Source organism: Ambystoma mexicanum, chromosome 4q (assembly GCF_040938575.1).
Source record: "Ambystoma mexicanum isolate Mex_15411 chromosome 4q, UKY_AmexF1_1, whole genome shotgun sequence".
NCBI lineage: Eukaryota > Metazoa > Chordata > Amphibia > Caudata > Ambystomatidae > Ambystoma > Ambystoma mexicanum.
Window position 1 is genome coordinate 1,245,110,194 of NC_090928.1, and position 21,309 is coordinate 1,245,131,502.

General features: G+C 46.7%; 1 protein-coding gene and 2 pseudogenes across 1 annotated transcript in view; 1 reads left to right on the forward strand and 2 right to left on the reverse strand.

The window, feature by feature from the left end:
- Positions 1-21,309, forward strand: part of LOC138467361 (exportin-5-like) — a 419,600-nt gene that overhangs the window by 10,280 nt on the left and 388,011 nt on the right. The window contains exon 2 of the mRNA XM_069607325.1: positions 13,238-13,359. Coding sequence (XP_069463426.1) covers positions 13,238-13,359 — 122 coding nt within the window. The remainder of the gene's footprint in view (positions 1-13,237; positions 13,360-21,309) is intronic.
- On the reverse strand, positions 5,190-5,825 carry LOC138468459 (cell division control protein 6 homolog pseudogene; annotated as a pseudogene).
- On the reverse strand, positions 6,013-7,067 carry LOC138468460 (cell division control protein 6 homolog; annotated as a pseudogene).

The following is a 21,309-nucleotide window of genomic DNA, read 5'->3' on the forward strand; positions in this document are numbered from 1 at the left end:
ATGACCCTTTGGTATCATGAGTGAAGAGTGCGAAAAGGTGTCCACAATAGCTAATGTGAACTGGTACCCACAGAATCTTCCATGAAATCGTCCTGAATGTAGATCAAGGAACATCAAAGGATATGGCGTGCTGTTGCGGATTCTTTACCTATGTTGTTTTGCTGACAATTGACACACTGTCTACAGTACAATATGTCCGGCTGCTGCATCTGCACTCGCCACTAGCCATTGGCTACTGGTATTCGACTCTTGGCGAGTAATAAATGGTGTGCTGTGTGTATGTATTAAATTGAGTTGCATTTCCCCCTGAAATAAGTAATTGAAATGTCTTGTGCGTACCAGTCCTGATTAATCGAAGAAATCATACCCACCTTTCCCACATGGGCAAGTCTGTGATAAATGCGAGACTAATAAGACAAAAGTACCCTGTGGTGTGACTAGGTGTTCATTTTTGTAACAACAAAGATTATCCGGGTGCATCCGACGAACCACCTTTTGATTGGACTGAAGGGCTTTTCTGATTCTGAAACTGTGCCCTGTATAATAGATGGGTAGCTTTTACATTTGCGGGGAATGGAGTTTGTGCCTGACTCGTTAGGCAGTACAGATTCAGCCTGAAAGCTGGTACCAGCCACCTCTTTAGCAGCAGCGTCTACTGAAGTGTTTCCTTTTTTAAACAACTTATGACCGGTCACAGCAAAATGCTAGCGTGCTAGTATGAAGACAGATACAAGTGTTATGTTTAGCGTCCTGTTATTCGTCTTATCCCGCCCCCCCCCCCCCCCCCCCCCCACTCCCACTTCTTCCCTCCGGGCAGTGGGTTTTTGCTGTGATGGTTTGTAGCACCTCCTCCCAAAAAGCCTGCAACTTCACGCACTCCCACCACATGTGGAAGAATGTCCCACGGGTGCCCCATTGTCTCTAGCAGCTCAGGTCCAGGGAATTCTGAAAATGGTGCTGCAGCTCTGGGGGCCTAGTACCAACGGTGGAGGGGTTTGAGTGCACATTCCTTGTTGGTTATACATCTGGAGACGGAGTTGTTTCTAGTCCAAATGTCCACCCAAGTTTGCTCATCTATGGGGTGCCCGAAATCGGCTTCCCAGCAGACATGTATGGAGCTTTGGCTGTCAACATGTGGACTTGGAATAATTTATAAACCTTGGTGATCAGCCCGTGGCGCGGGCCCTCATTTAGAGCTTGTTCTGTGATGTGGAGCTCTCTTGTGGCTCCCTGTTTAACCATTGGCTGTAAAATCCAGTGCCATATCTGCACATGGGTGTATCTATCCGTCTCAGCAAGAGAGAAACGGCTCTTGCAATCCTCGAAGGCAAGCGTGGCGCCGTTCTTAAACAGTTGCAAGTGAGTTCATGGAGGCCCTCCCTCCTCCCAGGGCCAGCACCCAAAGTTTGCTGTGTCCATGCCAGGAGAGGAGTCTAGGTTCCGGAGGATTGGAGAAAGCTGTGCCATTCCCTTGGAGGGGCTGCTTCTGCCGCAGTGCCCAGGAGTTCAGGGTGGTTCTAGTGAAGGTCAACAGCATCGGCCAGAGGGGGTGCACCGTACCCGTTGTATGTAACCAGGAACTTAGCGGGGGGAGGGGTCTCTTGGCTTGTTAAATGCGTGTCCCTTTTGGGGGGGTGGGTTTGAGTGCTCGACCCAGGCAGCGACATTCAATAGTTGGCCTGCTATGTAATAGTTGTAGCGATTAGGTAGCACCAGTCCTCCCCATTTAACCGCTACGAACATTACCTTAAGCGAGATCCTGCCTCTGCCCCATTCCAGACGAATTTTGATACTTGCTTCTGTAGCTGAGGGGTTGTCTGGGGAGTTGGACCGGTATGGTCGAGCATAGGTACAGGAGCCTGGGCAAAAGGTTAATTTCATTTCCTGGCTCTCCCACCTCTTCAGGTCGGCCTCCAATTCCTTGAACAGCGGGGGGAAGTTGCTGCATAGTTGCTTTGGGTTTGCAATAATGTGTACCCCCAGGTAGGATGACGATGCAACGCTCCATTGCATGTTACTTGGAGGTTATTTATAAGCTCATTGGTCATATTTACCCCTAGCGCTTCCGGCTTGCTATAGTTGACCGTGAAGCCTGCCACCTGCTCAACTGCTTCCAGTTCGGCCAGAGTCGCCGGGGGGGGGACCGGCTGTTGGTGAGGGAGAGCCATCATCTGCGTACAATGATATCTTAAACTGTTCCCCCTTTAGATCTATTCCTGTTATGTTGTTGTTCTTCCGGATTCTTTTGTGCGAATGGCTCCATCATGAGGGCGAAGATTAAAGGGCAGAGTGAGCAGCCCTGTCTCGTCCCGCAAGAGGCAAATTGGGGCTGAAAACCTTTGGTTCATCCTTGGACGTTTTTGGGGCTTGGTAATTCGCCAATAGCATCTTGTGGAACATAGGGCCAAACTGGGAGGCTTCCAGGGTGAGCTGCATGAAGGTCCAATCTATCCGATCGAAGGCTTTTGCAGCATCTAGGTTTAATACCGCTAGTTCCCGTTGTTCTTGGGATGCCGCTTTGATGAGGTTGAGGGCCCTCCGAATGCTGTCCCCTGTGCTTCTCCCCCCTGATAAAGCATGTTTGGTCTGGGTCGATGGTGGTCGGCAGCACCGTCGCCAGTCTGTTCGCCAGCACTTTGTAGTAGATATTTGCATCTACATTGAGTACAGAGATAGGTCTGTACGAGGACCAGTCCTTTGGGTCATTCTCAGGTTTCAGAAGCATTATGGTGGTGGACTCCTGCATTGATGGGGTTATAGTGCTTGATTCACGAAATTAGTTCAAGAGTTCTGTCAAAGGGCCCAAGAGGGAAGGGTCGGAAGAGTTTGAAGAATTTGTCTGAGAAGCCATCGGGGTCTGGTGCTCTTGGTGTCAAGGCTTTGATTACTGCTTCTACCTCTTCGGCTGCGATTGGATGGTCCAGGGTGCACCTATCCGCTGATGGGACGTGGGGCAGATTGGTCTGTGTAATGAATTGCACCCGATGCGATGGAGGTCGAGGGGTGGCAGTCAATGTGTTCGTGAGGTGGGCTGTTGCTAGCTGCAGGTTTGCCTCTTCCCCGTACAGGGTTGCGCCCCGAGGGCCCCTCAAGGCTGAAATGAGATTCCGCCGTCGCACTTTTGCCTGTTTGCTGACAAAAAACGTGTTGGCTTTGTTGCTATATGCGTAGTAGCTTTGCTTTGTTCTGGTCAGGGTCTGGGCTGTATCTTCTGGATTGTGTGCCTCTTGTTTTGGTGCAGGCTATGTGAAGAAGTTTGGCTGCTTTAGGTCCCTACCCTTTCTTGAAGTTTTTCTCAGCTGCCTCCACTTCCCTCTCCAGCTGTTCTTTCAACTTGCTTCGTCGCTTCCTATATGCTGCTGCTTGGGTGATTAGATTCTCCACCCCCTACCCCCTCCATTGACAGCTGCTTTCATGGCCTCCCACCTAGTCGCCACAGAGGTGAGTTCCGGAGGGTTCACCTTTAAATAATTGTGAATCGCTTCGGTTATAGCGTCACGTACTGCCATGTCAAGTAACATTGGTTCATAGAGGGACCAGCAGGGTCTCATGGGAGAGGGGTCGGGATAGAAAACCTGTGCTGTCAGGATTATTGGGGCGTGGTCGGAGAGAACCTTCGTGCCTAGTTCCACCTCGTCCGTGAAGGAAAGTAGTAGCTGGGTGGCAGTAGCATGTCAATACGCGAGGGGGGCGTGAGAGAAAAATGAAGTCTGTGGCTTCCAGGTGGAGGACCCCCCACGTGTCTACATCCCCCCACCCCCAGGGCTTTGAATAGGTAGCAGAGGCTCAGGGCGATCTTAAAGTCTCTGTGCGAGGGGTGGTTTGAGGGTTTGGAGCCCCATTGAAATCTCCTCCTATGACCACCTGTCCTTTGAGAAGTGGAGAATCTTTGATTCCAGCTCTGTAAAGAAAGTTTCCTGGCCCTTGTTCGGGGCATAGACTGAGATTAGAGTGTGTAATTGGCCAAATAGCTCCCCTTTCACTGCGATGTACCTCCCCTCCGGGTTCTGCAGGACCTCTCGTTCCCTCGGAGAATAGGTGCGTCTCCTGGAGGAATGCCACTGTGCTGTGAAGGTCTCTTGGGCGTCGTAGGGTGTACTTGCGTTTCTCTGGGGAGTTTAGGCCCCTGACATTCAGTATGATGTATTGCAGTTTCAGGTGTGGGGGGAAGGGAGGGGGGTCTTCTGTAGCTCCGCTTCAGTTATCGAGGGGGACTGGGAAAGGGACAGGTGGCTGTTGGATTCTGCCTTCTAGTGCTGTACTGCGTGTCCTTTTCCGCTGCAACCGGGCTTTTAACGTTTTCAGTTTGGGCCTGAACGTGACCCGGGAACCGAAGAAACCACCCGTGAACAAACTGGGCCCTTGGGGCCTTGGGCCAGAGTGTGTATCCATACACTCGGCTGGGGCATGTCGTGGTACGCACAAGCTCCACGGGTCAGCTCTGGCTTGGAGAACAGGTTCCTCTTTACTTCCACCCTCGATGTGAAGGGGGTTTAGGTGTGCTTTAGCTGGTTAGGCGGCTTCCCTCCTTTGGCTATCTTCATCCAGCCGTTTCGCTGTGATTTTGAGGTAGCTCCCGATCCTTCTCAGAGTACAGGCTCATTAAGTCTCCGTCCGGGTCGCGGGATCTCCCCTGAAGATGCCTGCTTCTTCCTCCAGGGAGTGGACTATGCATGATTGGCCTTCGAATTAGAACACTGCAGTAGTCTCTTTAAAAAGAAAAGTCTAAAATCCAGCCGGTGGCACTACACAAGCAGTTCTTCATGAGCACAGTCCAAATATGTTGAAGACTATTTACCTTGGAAAAATAATTAACTCTGTGGGGATTACAAAAAATAAAGGCAGCCTTTGAAACAGTCTTGTGAAAATATTCTTAAACGGAAGGATGAAATTGTGTTGTCAAGGCCCTGAAAGGATAATTTTCAAAGAGTCTAGTTAAAATGTGTCAGCGGATAGGAATGTCATTCATTTTCTAGAGGCATGGTTTAAAAACAGAAAAGGGTTGTGGGGAGGCAGATAAAGTAGTCTATTGCAGTATTCCGAGACGGACAACTAAAGAAGCAGCTGTCAAATAAGGGAAAAACAAAATCCAGCCACTTCACATGGCAACCCAATTGGAATGGGTCAAGTCTCCTAATTTAAGGTCAAGATTACCTATACAAACATTCAATGTCAATATATACAGTTAGTCAATCCTGGGATTTAAGACAATCGGTGTGCACAATATTTCCAATAAATGCCTTGGCCTTCGCGGAGTGCTCCATGTCTTTCTCTTCTATTTTCAGGCACATCTTTGAGCCTATCTTCCTTAGATTTCTTTAATCCCAGAATTCCCTGGGACTCCCAAGAGACTCAATAGGCATAGGCATTCGGATTGACCCACAGCAGTCATCTGCTGCTTCATGAAACTGAACAAGCACCTCTTCCTTCGCTTTAGACTGTCTGGTCATCATCAACCGGGAGCAGACCAGGAGCTTCTGCTGCAGGGGGAAGGAGTCCTCTGCGCCCCTAGAGTTACCAGATGTTATTCTGTAACCATACACATCAGTAATCGCACACGAGATGTGGGGCAGGTCGACACATTTGGGAACAAGGGACACCGGTGAAGCTTTTGTGGGAGATTTGCATTCAGAGAGTGGTTTGATTTAGGTCATCCGAATCCACGGTCTCCACTGCACCGCCAGCGCTTTAGAAGCATCCCCAGATATAGTTTAACTTTCCTAGCACAGAACTGGATGGCTGCATTGTCAAGCAAGCATCTGTTCATCAGACACCTACTTTAGCCTCTCCTGTAACATGGTGGCAGTCTGATCTTTAGTGTAAGGTCATCTTTCAACTTATTTAAACTCAAAGCTAAACTTTGGCTAGCCGCCTCTGATGATCAACTGTCCTACTGAATAGCCGACTATTTTGTCATGTATGCCTGACTAACCTGTACTGCTCTTGTATTCATGCCTGTACTATGCTCCTGCACTGTTGTAACCATTGTTTGAAGATATGCGCCCGGAAGCCTCAGGGCCTGGTTTGCGCTATATAAAACAAATAAATACTAAGGTGGAAAGTTGAGCAGCGTTGGTTTACACGTAGCCTAGGAAGGATTCATTCTGTGAGATCCAGAGCATTCGCAAATACCAACCAGCACCATTTTTGAGTGTGACAGCAGGGCCGCTCAAATACACTGTAAAGCACATCCTGGCCTTTGCTGTCAAGTTGATCCATCTCATCCCAAGACCAGCAAAACCATGGGGCCTTCAGCAGTCTACTTTCTCCTGCTTGCACAGGGTGTCTTTGCCAGTTAATACCTCCTTCCCCTCCTCTTCCAGGAATACCTTCCACGATAACATGGAACACTCCCTGCAAGTTCTGCAAAGATATGCAGTTAATAAAGATTGTCATACAACCAGCTAGTTCACTCTTAGAATTCTTCTGAAGCATGCAGTTTTTCCATGCCCGGGCACCTGAAATGTAGAGGCTGCCAGGTTTTGTGCCACAAATGTGTTCTTTTAAGAACTGCCTAATCGCAGCAGTCTCATCCTACCTGGCGAGCATACGATTTGGGACAGCAGTGCTGAAAGCCTGCTTCGAGCAGGACAGCACGTGCCATCAGCAAGCAAACAGGTTTGTGCACATAGAGTATCCGCTTAGGCGGAAAGGCTGTTTAGAGCCACTGGGGATGTCTCCTGCCCTCTCAGCAACGGGGAGGGTACGTTTTCATTCTGCCAGTTTTTTGTAAGCGGCAGATTACCTGCTGTTACCTGGTTCACGTCAAACAATAAGCAGCCCCCTTTCGGTGACAATGGCGTACTCTGCATGCAATTGGCATTTTGTATGTTGCACAGGTTGTCGTTCCCCAAGCGCTTGTGTCGACTAAGAGGAAGCACTTTCAACTGTGGGGAATGCGGCGTGGGTAGTACTTTGACAACATCGCATGTCTTCTCTTTTGGCTGCTGGGACTTTATTTGGGTCCCGTTGGTCTTCTGCTTGGGGAAATTGATGGAGTTCTGAGACTTGATGTCACTGGTCACCCAGAGTCTGGTTGCCAAAGTGTTCAAATCTGGAGTCTGCATCAGGCTTTGTTAGGTCTCTGATCAGCTGGACTGCTTGTTAGGACAGTTTTTCTAAAGTCCTACCAAGACTTCATAAAAACCATATCTGGGGCAGTACATAAGCTTCACTCTTAGTATAAGGCTGTACGACCTGAGAATGAGGTAGCATGGACAGAGCAGCCAGGCTCATCTTAGGCGGGAGAGAGGGCTGTGGCGTGGTACAAAGAAACACTGAAACACTATGCATTGTAAAAAAGTGTTTATTTAAATAGCATATCGTATAAACACAAATATAGAAATCAACTCAATACTTATGGGTTACAATTCAAAGTATAACCTTATTTTGATTACAATAAGCAGTCATATGAGCAAAACCTACAAAACATTCAGACTGGCAATCGGCTATTCTTGGAGTAAAACCAGGCTATATATGCTTTTAGACTACCAACAGTAGTTCAAGGGTAGTAGACCCTGTCAGTCATGCAGTGACACCCAGTTACATAAATCACTTAATAAACTAACCCAGTTAACAGTATACACTTTGTAGCAGATGTTACTTTGTAGAACACAGTTCAGAGCTAGTAAAACAAAACGTATACTTTCTGGAGGGGCCTTGAGCTACTCAATGAGAAGTATGAACACTCAATAACTATTTTAGAATAAACTAAGCAATTCAGGGGAAACAAAACCCGAATGATACATAACTATCCACTACCTAATGGCTATCTATACCCAGTATAATGTTAAGTGCATAATACAGTGTCTAATGCAAGTAAGAACTTTATGAAAGTATTTTAGAATAGTGCCAAAGCAATTTAGGGAAGCGCAACCCAGTGTTAAAAGTCTAGAAGACCAGCAGCTATTCAAGGTGAGTACGACTATATATTTTGAAGATGGGCTACCTGCAACTCAGACTAGTATTAACTCAGACTGTTTTAGATCTGTATAAAGCAGACCAGGGAAATCAAAATCCAATATTACACTTTTAAGAAAGAAACAATGTATTTCAAGGTAGGTAAGCATTGGTGAGCATTTACACTCATTCCGTTAAGAATACAAAAACAGTACCTACACTTATTGCTTTATAGAATGTGGAACACTATTCTAGCAACTTGCATACATTTACATGTGACTGCTTAAATAGTAGTGTAATTTAAAGTTGTTCTATTGAGGAGGTGAACAACCCTCCCTGAAAGACCACATTATATATACGAGCCCACTCCTCCTCCGAGATCTCTTCATCCACAAGCTTCACCCAATATCTCTGGAAGGTTTGCTTCCCCTGTAGATGGGTTTTATTCATAGCCTTTATATAGTTTGGACAATATACCCTTCCTTGTTACTGATTACTCGAAGACTTTCTCCACTGGTGTTAGATCTCTCGCAGCCCCCTCCCCCCCCAAACCCCACCTTGGATCAGACAAGATACCCTTAATGTGCAGATAATCGAATATGGAAATTGCATCCCCTCCCAGTATATCACGCACCTTATCCCACTCGTGGAAGTTCCCATTCTCAAAGAATTGTCCCACTCGCTCAAGTCCCTTGTCCGACCACCTCTGTGAATTCAGAAATCCCTGGCGCCCCAACTCGAACGGTGGCACCCACCTTGAGGACATGGGGGAGGGCCACAAAGTATAACCCTGTGAGTCCCTGGATTTCTGCCAGATTGACCAAATCACTCCCAATATAAGGTGGGACCGAATACGCTCCGGTATTGAGCGGGACGGGGACCAGAAGTTGCCCCTGGCCTTCAGAGGGTGCGCAACCAGATCTTCCAGATAAGGCCTTAGATCTTCCCTCATACGTTGCAGCATTCCCATGATTTGTGCCACCTTATAGTAGAGGCGGATGTTGAGGAACCCAAATCCCCTCTTGTCTCTCAGAAGGTTAAGGGTTGCTATTTTCACCCCAGGGGTCTTGTTTTCCCATATGAAACTACGGGGCTCTCCTATAACTTCTAAGAAAAACTTCTCTGGTAACTGTCTCGGGATAGATGCAAACATATAGAACAGTCTAGGGACAACATTCATCTTAATCGAGGTCCTCCGTCATACCAGGTCAGTATCCAGGGGAGCCACCTATTTAGGTTTGCCATGAGTTGAGCATGAAAGGGATTGCAATTAGCCATAACCAAGTTCCCTAGGTTCCTTGTCACCCATATGCCCAAGTATTTGATGCTGTTGTGGTTAACTGTCATGCCCTGGTAGCTCTTTTTCATACCTAGCAGGGGACTCCTTGCCAATAGTTGCAGGATAGCAGACTTTCCCCCCTTAATTTTGAGTTCTGAGAGGCAGCCATAGTCCTCAATCTGGGCCATTAGCGCTGGGAGGGAGACCTGAATGCTCGTAAGGTCAGCCCGTATATCATCGGCATACTGCAACATTTTACATTCTAGTTCTCTTCCCACGATACCTTTTGATCCTTTCATCCATGCGAATTGCAATCGCCAACGGCTCCATTGCGAGGGCGTACGGGAGCGGGGCTAGGTGACATCCATGCCTGGTCCCTCTCGTGAGTTCAAATGTCTCTGTGAGTCCCCCATTTATCCGCACCCTTGCACGGGGCCTGTTATATAACTCTGTCACTCATTTTAGGAAGTTTGTTCCCAGCCCCCTTGTCCCCATCACCTTCATTATGAAAGGCCACTCGACCCTATCCAAGGCCTTTTCTTAATCCAATGTCACTAGACACGCATCCAGCCCTCCCGCTTGTGCTCCGTGGTTCAGGTTGATAGTTTTCTCGGTGCTGTCTGATCCTTGCATTCCCCTGATAAATACCACCTGGTCTCCATGCACTAGGAGAGACATACCCCCCTTCAGTCTTGTTTGTAGGATTTGTTTTTAGTTTCTTCACGTCACCATTGAGGAGGGAAATGGGCCTATAGGATGAGCACCTGGTGGTTCCTTCCCTTCCTTGGGGATTGCAACAATAATTTCTGTCATCGTATGGGGGAGGGGTCCATCCTCCAAGCACGCGTTAAATACCCTCACTAAACGCAGTGCTAACAGGGATTTATATAATTTATAAAATGTTATTGTAAACCCATCCTCCCCCGAGGCGGTGTCTGATTTCATTTCATGACTTCCTCTAAGTAATGGGATTCTCAAGGGTTTCTGCTAACTCTTTGGGGAGCCCTTGGATTGGCAGCCCTTTAAGAAAATCATAACTTTGGTACTCATACCCCACCCATTCCGACGTGTAGAGGGTCCTGTAGTATTCTATGAATTTGCTTCCTATACTCTCGATGTCGTGCAGGTGCCGGTTATCCTCCGTCCTGATAATCCTCCTCCTTTTTCTCCTTCCTCAGTCTCCAAGCCAGGATCCTATCTGCTCGACCCTCCCTTCTCGTGGTATTTCTGTTTCAGGAACGGGAGGTTTTTTTCTCTGTATCCTGCATCAGTGCGTCTTGTATTGTCCACGCTCCACTGCTTTGGCGTGCGAGATATATTGCCTGTGGGTACCTCACGGTTGTATCCCTTCTATTTTCTTAGTTTATCCTCCTTCTCCTCCCTATCCCTCTTTAAAAGAAACCATGTTTAAAGTTCTGAGCTTCTTCCAGCTTTTGTTCAGCTCCCCTTCCCCAAGCACAAAGTTCCATGAAAAAATCTCAATGTGCTTTTCTCCAGTTCAAGGTGGTAATATAGTTCAGAACCAGTCCTTGGGGATCCCTTCCCTGAGTTTCTAGTAACGCAGGGGTATCGAGACTCCAGTCTCAAGACAACAAGTGTAGTCTTAGGTCTCAGGATTCCCTTCCCCAAGATGTTGGTGTCTTTAATTGCACTCCACTTACTCTTTAACAAAACCCCAGGTCAACCTAACACTCTTTCTGGCTTGCCTCGCCAGCTCCTTTACAGTGGTTTCGTTGCTTGGTTCACTGTATCCTTAGCTTTCACCATTCAGGGTTCTCTGGTCTAGGCACAGTTGTCAGACCACATGGTCCACCCATTACAGGTTGTGCAACCAGGACCTCTGGGCTCCTTAGCTCACAGACACGGGTTACGTGGTACTTGTTCCTGTGCACCAAGTCACTGTCACTTGATATATGACGACTTATAATGCATCTACACACAAGTGTTTACTTGATACGTTTAATTAAGCTCTAGGCTTAGGGGTGTATTCTTGGGCTCCCCTGGGTTCTTCTTGGCCGCCTTGTGGCTTTGCCACCATGCATCACACACCCCTTGCTACACTGCATTCACTCATTAAAGTTCACTTTTCGGCTTCCCTCAGTCTTTAATGTATTGGACTTCAAGGTTTAGGTTAATTCGGTGCGCCAAACATATTTAAAGTTCCCCTTCAGGTCAGAGTTCAATGCTCTTTTAGGTTGTTTGATTAAGTTCAGCATTCAATGTATATTTGTTTGCTTTATTGTTAAATTGCTCTTTATTTCGGTATTCGATATACATTTGGTTTTCAATGTTAAATTTCCATTTAGTTCGGTATTCAATATACGCTTATGTGTTTGTTTTCCTGAACCACTACTCATGTGTGGTTCCTTTATAGCTCCCCGGTGCCGGAGTGCCTCTCTGACACTTGCCTGCCTTCTCGGCCTCCTCCCGTAGGTTCCCACGACTACCTTTCATTTCCTGAAGTCTGGGAACACCCACCGTTGTGATCTCCGCTCTTTTGCTGTGTGTGCCCTGCTTCTCACTGCCACTTCTGACACTTGTGTCTGGACGCGGATAGCTTCTTCAGCATTCCGGGCTGCTTAGCAGCTCCTGCTACACACGCTGAAGTTTGGAGGCTTCAAGGCTTGTGGGGAATACAGAGCCCATTTACATTGGGTCCCACAAGTCCTCGGGGGCTTCTGCCGGCGTCCTGGTTCTTTCTCCTGGGCCACCACGGCTGACTCCTTTCACAGGTCTCCTGCTGCCCCCTCAACCCCCGTGATCCTCCCTTGCTTCTCCACCACCAGGGTCTGGATCCAAGAGTGACACCCTTTCCCTGGCCGCCTGTGCAGGGGATCCAAGGGCAGTAGGAGTGAGAATACCCTCTGGTTTCTCACAGTGCTATTATTAACAGTTTTAAACCGAACAATAGGGCAACACCTCCACTGCCCGAGTTTAGAGCCATTAGGTTGGTTTGGTGCCTTTTTGACCCCATCAGAGTAAGGTCCTCAATATTTTGGACGATTTTAGTGCTCTTTAGATGTCAAAACAACCTACGAGCAGGGATTTCGTTAACAAGAGTTTCCCACTTGAAGGTATGTCATACTTGTACCTAGTCTACATGTAATGTGCTGGATTGCCCTTAGGTGGTGTGTGCATATTTTCCCTTTGTTATGGCTCTCCCAGCCATAACAAACAAACATACCAACTACTCCGTCCACATTACCACACAAGGTAAACCTTACTTTTCAAACTGTCCCATAGTGGGGAAGATTTAAGAAAAGTGAAACTCTGCTTATTGGTCCTGAGATAGAAGAGGAAATGATTTACTCATGAAGGCTCTACAGAAGCGGTAGGCACCAAAAGCAAGCTGTCCGGTCATGGCGCTTCCCAGCTAATTCTTGCGTTTGATACTGTCTGACATGGAAGGGCCTCTGTGCAGCTAGAAGCAACGCTAGTTCAACCAAAACCATTTCACAACCTACTGACTAATTACGATTACCCCGACTGCCCCCATCTGGCTGACTGAGCATGCGCATCTTCTGTCTCTGACCTAACCCGACCCAAACGGATTACAGCCACTGCAAACCCTTTACAGACTACAAATTGCAGAACCCAAAATCAAGCCAGTCTCCCTAGCCCGCACCCCCCCCCCCCCACAGTCTGCATCTGCCCTTCCTATTGTATAAAATGAAGTTCCCTGTGTAAATCCAATGGCACAACATCAGTTGTGGTCAGCCATCCTCTGATTAACCTTAGGTCTCGTACTTGTCAGATTGCTTACTGTTAACTTGTACTCATTTGATGCACCTTTATCTAAGACTTCCACCTCTGCTGTAATATGTCAATTTGACCGCATGCATTTCCTTCCTCCCTTGCTTGAGCTAATCTCTCCACATCATATTTGTGCCTCTCCCAGCAGCTGCTCCTTTGCCCCCTTTCTCTAAAGCTGTTTTCTTGTTCTCTGAAACGCTCCCATATTCATGGCTATTCATTAAGCACTCTAGCGCAACAATGCAATTATTGTTCTTTTCGTTAACATTTCTGCAATAGATTCTGACTTTTGATTTGTTCCATTAGGCGTTGGATGATTTCAAAGAGAAGAGTCCAAATGCTGCTGCCTGCGGGCTGAAGCTGGTGGAGAAAACACAAACATCTTATTTTCGATTTTATGGACTTCAGCTTCTCCAACATGTTGTCAAGTAAGCCTGCCCATTTCATTTGCTAAAAAGACCAGTGCTGTTGCATGTTGGAAAAGATTTCTCTAGAAGCAACTTTTCCTCCATAGTCCATGGACCCACCCCCCCCAACCTTTTGAATTTGTTTCTGTATCCGCTGGGATTGAGCTCTTTGCTATGGGGAAACTGACGTGTGCTTCAGACTGTCAATACTGAGAAACTTTGTTTCTCTTAGTCTCTTGACTCTGTTGCCACTTGGTGGTAACATTTTTTTCATTGCACATTGTACCTTACAGTATCACACAATGGGGCAAAAAACAAACAAAATGTTGGGTGTGACATAGCGCCACAACAAGACTGTGTATGCCCGTTGCTAGGCAACCAAGGCTCTCATCTACCAGCAAGAACCGCCGGCAGGCGGAAGCGCCAGCCTTCGGCAAAGGCCAAGAAAAGGCCCTGTTTGCCACAGGGCGCAACTGCCAATGAGATCCATCTGCTCTCATCAGCCTGCTACCTACTGCTTCATCCGGTGCAATTAGCCTGTACTAACTGCCCATTACCACACATTTAAGCTGTGGCAATCAAGACATTGCATGTGAGTGCCAGCATACTTTCTCGAGCAGTAATAGTTACTAATGGCCTGTTGCACATCGCTACAACTGCGGGACTCCTCCGTCCAGTACACCTAGAGAAACCCGCCAAAACAAGAACTGTCAACCACACTCTCCACTACTACTGCCTCACCACCCGTGGCCCCAATAAATTATAGCTGCTTCTGCCGTTGTAATACTCCTTTTGTCCTACTGTCTAACTTAAGTTGTTTAACTGGGAATTCAGTTTAACTGGGATTCGCCAGTATCGCCCCTCTGTGCCTCTCTTCTAGCATTGTTTGAACTGCCTCCGATATCCCACATACCCTTTCGGGTTCGGATTGCACTGACTAGATTATAACTGCCTACTGAATACTACCCTGATATGATATGATATGGCATTTGTAACGCGCCTATACACAAGTGTTTCAAGGCACGACGAGGCAGGGCGGGGGGGGGGAACAAGGGGAGACAGACAACGATCCTACTAGGCCAGGTGTCATTCAGATCGCGCAAGTGCATGGGTAGGGGGGACGGGAAAAGTGCCAGGGGGTAGGGAGAGGGGAAAGTGCAGTACAGGTTTAGTGATCAACAAGATAAATAATGAGGGCCAGCTGGTGGCAAGTGCAAGATAAGTGCAGACAAGTGCTGGGAAGGGGGGCTGTAGGGATACAGAGACAGACCCGCAGTGCAGGGGTTGCAAGGAAGGCAGTGCAGGGGAGAGTGGCTGGGCCAAGGACCGAGATTGGTGAGTGGCCCAGTTGCTGATTCAGTACAGTTTCAGTGATTTAGCAGGGGAGAGGGGGAAAGAAAGCAGAAGCAAAGAGGAATGTTTTGAGGTGCTTCCGGAACCGGAGATGGTTCTCCTCAAGTTTCAGGGAGGCAGGAAGGCTGTTCCAGAGGGAGGCCCCTGCTGCGGAGAGAGGTCTCTCCCCAACTCGTTGCTTGGAGAAGCGGCTGACCCTGAGGGAGTTGGAGGCGGAAGAGCGAAGTGCTCGAGAAGGAAGATGTTTAGGAAGAGAGAGTTGAAGGTATTTTGGCCCCAGAAGGCCTTGTGGACAATGCAGAGGGTTTTGAACTTAATCCTCGCAGCCACAGGGAGCCAGTGCAGCGATTTCAGTCCTGGAGAGATACGGTCCCTGGGCTTGAGGCCAAGGACAAGTCTCGCAGTCCTGTTCTGGATGAGTTGCAGAGGGCGGAGAGCAGAGGCAGGCAGATTTAGATAGAGGCTGTTACAGTAGTCCAGCTTCGAGAGAACCAGGGCTCTGGAGACAGTGAGCTTCTGGGGGAAGGAGAGGAAAATAAGGATAACTCTGAGGAGGTGCAGCTGGTAGTGTGACTTCTTATAAACGTCAGAATTGTGAGGAGAGAAGGAGTGTGTGGAGTCGAAGATGACCCCAAGGTTTTTTGCCCTGCAGGAAGAGGGCCAAGAGAGGCTGGCCAGAGAGCTGCAGGGAAGGAGGGAGTGGGTGTGCCGATGAGTAGAATCTCGGTCTTACTGGGATTAAGGCAGAGGTCGTTGGCGGCACACCATTTCTGGATAGCAGAAAGACCGTCGGAGATGAGGGAAGGAGAAGAGGAGGCCGAGGGTAGCCTGAAAATGAGCTGGGTATCATCCGCATAGCACTGAAAGTTGGGGCAGAGAGCAGCGATGCGGTGGGCGACCAGTGCCAGATACTGGTTGAACAGCCAGGGAGAGAGGTTAGAACCCTGGGGGACACCACAGGTAGAGAAAAAGATGTCAGACAGGAAAGACCCCAGTTGGACCTGGGAGGGTCGATTTGAGAGGAAAGAGGTCAGCCGAGCCAGGGCCAGACCAGTGATACCCAGGTTATCACAGAGACGGTTGAGCAGGATGGTATGGTTGACCGTATCAAAGGCAGAAGAGAGATCAAGTAAAATGAGAACACATGGAATGTCAGAGTCAAGGTTTGAGAGCAGGTCCTCACGGGTGTTCAGGAGAGCAGTTTCCGTGCTTCTGGCAGCTCTGAAGCCAGACTGATGGTCGTGAAGGCTACCAACAGATTCAGCATGGAGATTAAGCTGGGAGATTTCTCCAGGAGCTTGCCCAGGAAAGGAGTGATAGAGATAGGGCGATAGTTAGCTGGGCAGGACGGTTCGGAAGAGGGTTTCTTAAGAAGGGGGTGCACAAGGGAGTGCTTGAGAGGGGATGGGAAGACATCCAGAGGCGAAGGATGTGCCTAGAAGCTGATGTGCCCTCTCATGTTGTCTAGCTACCACCCAATGTTCTGGTATAGCTTAATGCAATTCTATGAGAATGTATATTGCTTTGTCAAATATGCCCTATTTTTGTTGTTAGACCTATGTACTTGTATTGCCTACATCTGTCATTCTAGGCAATCTCATGACACTTGTGTTCCTCTAGTCACCAGTATTACCAGTACCTCTACTGGCTGTGATTTACTGTTATGGTAGTATGCTGTTATATCATTTTCTCCCCTCTATACACCCACACTACCTCGTGCCAGCATGTCCCATAATGTCTAACCAGTTGCCCGCAGCATCAATCAAATAATTAATGGTATAACTGGTTGAGACTCCACCCAACCTCCCTCCGAATTGGGCTGCGTAGCTCTAGATTAACCGTCACCTCTTCCCGAGTATCTCCCTTTTAACCAGGCGATTGATTTAAGTTGTAGACTATATTGCTACTCTAGCACATAAGTAAAAACACATAATAGCAATGCGTTATTATAGCATTATTATAGCAATAGCAATGTGTCAGTGTCCCACTGGCAGCAATTGTAATACTGTTGAATTTTATTATAAGATGTCCAGTAGCAACGCTGTGATACCAGAGGGTTTGGGCGTTTAGCAAATGTAAGAAATAAATAAAATGGCACTGTTCTTTCAGTAAATGTACTCGCTGTCATATGGTGCAGTACTAGGAACATCAACCATATTAACTGTTCACCCACACACACCTAACACCCTTCTTAAGCTCAGGACTTCTTTTCAATTCACTAAAGGGCCACCATGCTGCCCTTTTTGCTTACACCACGCCTCAAAGCAAAGTTTCCTGGTGGAGTGTCCCTATAATTAAGGCTTTCATGGAAGGATTAAAAAGACTTTGCCTTCCTATTTCTAATCCAAATCCTGGAAGGGACTTCAATATTGTTTTTAACAAATTAGTGGGGCCTCCTTTTGAGCCAGGGCACAGAGCTAGTTTTAAGGCTCTCACCTGTAATACTGCTTTTCTGGTGGATATTACTTCTGTTAGTAGAGTTGGTGAACTGCCGGCACTCTCAGTTCAAGACCCATTTGTTACCATTGTGAAAACCTCGGGGTCTTTCCCAAACTACACCCCATGGATCTTCTACACAGGTGGCCAGGGGTAGGCCATCGCTTTTGGATCCCAACCCTGGAGGTGGACAAGCGAGGGAGGATCACCTGGGTAGAGGGTCCCTGGGGGTTGTGGAGGGCAGACCCGAGGGCGATGCATGGGATCACCACTTTCTTGATAAGGACCTTTGCAACTTCCCCTCAGCCTTCATAGGATGTATTCAGGCACACTCTACTGTTCTCCCAAACACCACTTAAGTACTGGGACGAAGAAAAGGAGATCAAGAGAAGTACAGAATTCTAATGAGAAACACCATTCAAGTACTGAGAAGAAGATGCAAATCAATGCACATCAACCTCTCCATTTTCTATGTCCCATTAACAAGGCCAGGCAGAGTGAGACCATTGACTTTCAATATGCACACCTGCAGAATGTTAAGACCTTTAAGCCAGTATAAAAAGCACCCAAGCACTCTGGCTGAGCCGAGTATACCAGGACCAGAAGGCAGAGAGCAGGACACTGAGACGCTTGCCCCTGCAGAGTAAGTCAGGGAGGAGGAGGAAGCGTGGCGAGGGAGCCATGTCTCCAAGGAGCCAAAGTTGGGAGGCAACGTGATTCCTACAAGACTCTGTGAATCACTCGTTCCCCTGGGCAGTGAAGAGCCCAACAGTGTTGGGGGCAGGGAGCGACACCCTGACCTCAGGGGTTGAAACCGGAGCCAGCAGAAGCAGCTGCGTGATCAGTGACTTTCTCAGAGTGAAAGAAACCCGGTACGCGAGTCAGTGCTGCCATTGCTACAGTGTGTTTGAGAGAACGTATGCAAGCGGCATACTAACGAAAGCTCTTAATGGAAGTTAAGCAAGTGGATGCAGAAATGAACTATTGAAACAAGAAACAAAGTAACAGAGTGGTCGCATACAAACTCTGTAAATGAATGAGGAACTCCTGTGAGGAAAAGGAGAGCTGTACGAAAACAGAAGTGGGAGCAAAATCCCAGAGTAAAGGGAAAGCGACTTTCCAAAAGTGTACAGAAGCTTTGGGGTGGCCCCCGGGCAGGATGTTTATCCAGGAAACATTGGACAGGTAAGCCACCTGTAGTAGGTGGACCGTTCAGTCTGATAACTGCACCATGACCACGGGAGCCCTAAATCCAGGGGACAAACAACGGGATGTACAACACACGTGGGCATTCTCATTATGCTGAGGAGGGAGGTCTACTAGAAACCATAGCTTTGTTCTGTGTTATAGCACTCCAAGAAACCTGGCTTGATAAACCAAGCGAGTTTGATGGACGTAACACTATACAAAGTTTGGCCACTAAAGGGGGGAAAAGGGCCTCCCAAAAGAGGGACTGCTAATTTCACTTACAAGCCCATGGATCGGAGAAAACACTAAGTGGTCGAATGAGATGATATTAGCAGTAAAAATTAAAACGACCCAATGAGATTTCCCTTACCTTTTGGTAATTAATGTATATAATCCACCAAATGGAACTAATGATAAAATAAATATTGCTACAGTGTATAAAATTCTATATGAAAATAGCCAAGATATCCCCATACTTTTAGTAGGATATTTTAATGCAAACATTATGTTTCCTGATAATCAGACTGCGGAATACAGATCGGGACCCATTACACATGGATTTTCTAACAGTAGTGGTAGACTATGGGCAAAGATGCTCCTAAAACATCAACTGAGTATGCTAAATGGAAACACCAATGGCGACGCGGCCCGTGCTGTAACACGGGTGGGATATGGTAGTGTTTCTACAATAGACTATATATTTGTAAACAAATGCGCTGACACATTGGTAATAGATATGGCTTTATGGGCGAGAGAGGAAAGCGACCATCTTCCACTCTATCTACTGACGAAATTCCCTAGAAAAGAGAATGTCTATCAACTGAATGGTAACATAGAAATTAATGCAGCAGCGAACAGGATAATTTGGGATCCTACAAAACTAGTAAAAGCAAATGAGATCGCTCAAGATGAGCTAGTAAAATTTATAGGACAAGCAATTGATCCATGCCCAAATGAAATAAAGGCATTTGAGCAAATTGTTAAATTAGTTACTGCAAAAAAACTGAAATACGTCAGTATTGGAGAACCTTTCACATAATAAAAATAAGACCTTTGACTGTGAAATTCATAAGGCAAAACAAAGGCTTAGACAATCTATCAGAGATAGCAAATTCTGGAATAGATGACTCTGCCAAGCTAATAAAGCAAGAGAAAAAACAATATGGGATATGGCTACGGCATTATCGTAAACATAAAGAGGAAGAAGAATGGCGATCTATTGCATTATGTGCGCAGACCAACAGCCATCATGGAATGTGGGCGGCAATTAATGCCACCAAGAAGAGTTGTTTACCAGTAAATAGTGTACCTGAAAAACAATGGATTAATCATGTTAAATCTACCCTGGGGTTGTATAGGAGAAGAGAAGATCAATGAGGCTGTAAGAGCGGAATGGGATGGTAATTGCACCTCGAGTAGCCTGAAGAAAATGATTGAAAAATTACATACCTCCAGAGCAACAGGCCCTGATGGTACATGTAACGCTCTTCTGAGGCTACCTCCCGAGCTATGGGCAAAGGTACTGTACCGTTTATACCGCTACAGAGGAAAAACTGGTGTCATCCCTGAGACGTGGCGTGAAAGTATCATTTACCCATATACAAAAAAGGGGTCCAGAGTGATCCAAGAAACTACAGAATGTTAGCCATGTTAGATATACCAGCTAAAATATTTGCCAAGGTTCTACTTATTGAACTAAAGGAATGGATCAATGAAAATAATATACTTCCCAAAAATCAAGCAGGTTTCAGAGCTGAATCATCTACCACTCACAATGTCATTAACTTAGTATCCGCAGTGGAATATTCTTTGGCGGTAAGGAAACTACCAGTATAGGCAGTCTTTATAGATTTCACTGCAGCATTTGACACCATCATAAGGGAAACATTATGGTGTAAGTTAAGGAAGTGGGGGATACCTGAAGGTCTGCTATATATGATCCAACAACTCTACCTAGACACGTCCGTACTATAAGACTTGACGCTGAAGGTAGATTGTCTGAACCTATACTCACTCATTGTGGTGTCAAACAGGGATGTACACTGGCGGCAACAGTTTTTAATTTATACTTGGCAGATTGTATGAATTAAATATTTGAAGGGAATGCTGATATGATCAAGATTGCTAATCTGCAGCTGTATTGGTTGGGATATGCAGACAACTTAGTTTTATTAGATTATACTCCCCATGGCCTACAAAATAGGCTGAATAGCCTGGTAAAATTTGCGAAAGAAAATGGGCTGGAAATAAATATCAGCAAAACTAAGGTGATGGCCTTTCTAGACAAAAGAAAACAATCTAGATCTTACAGATATAAATGGTATATTTTTTTTTAAATATTTTGCTTGATCCACAAAAGATTTTTACAAAAAGCGGCTGACGTATGCTTCACTAAGTCTCTTTTTGAACATTTGTCGCTTGGGCATTTTTCTTCTGATGAAAAGGAAGTGTTGAGGACATAGGTGAGTTTTTCCGCAGCTAATTCCTTTGCAGCAAGTTCTTCACAATGTACTCTAAAAATTTTGATGTGGCAATTCGCGAGGTGGGTCTGTCGCCGCCTATCACCCTGTACCACCATATCTCCTCGTTCCATTGCGTGTCGTGGTTGCACAGGTGGTTTAAATGGCAAGTTCTAATCAGATGAGTACCTGAACAAGAGGTTACCAGGTGTCGCATGGATTCTTTGGTTTGTGCCTGTTGGTTTTCACAGAAACGACAGGAGGAGGTCTGAGAGAGGCCTCTGATCTGAAGGATTTTATTTGTTGGGACCAAGTTTAGTCTAGCTCTTAGAATTAAGTCACATGCTCCTTTGTTGGGAAATTTTATGATGAAGTTTTGCAGCTCATTCAGTTTCTTTCTGTTGTGTAGAAGATGAGCGGTCAGTTTTGTTCTTTGCTGCCATGTCTGTTGTTTTAGCCCAATCCAGTTCTTTGATTTTCCGTAGGACCTTACCTGGGTTCTGAATGAGTTAGTCTTCATTACTAACAATGGACT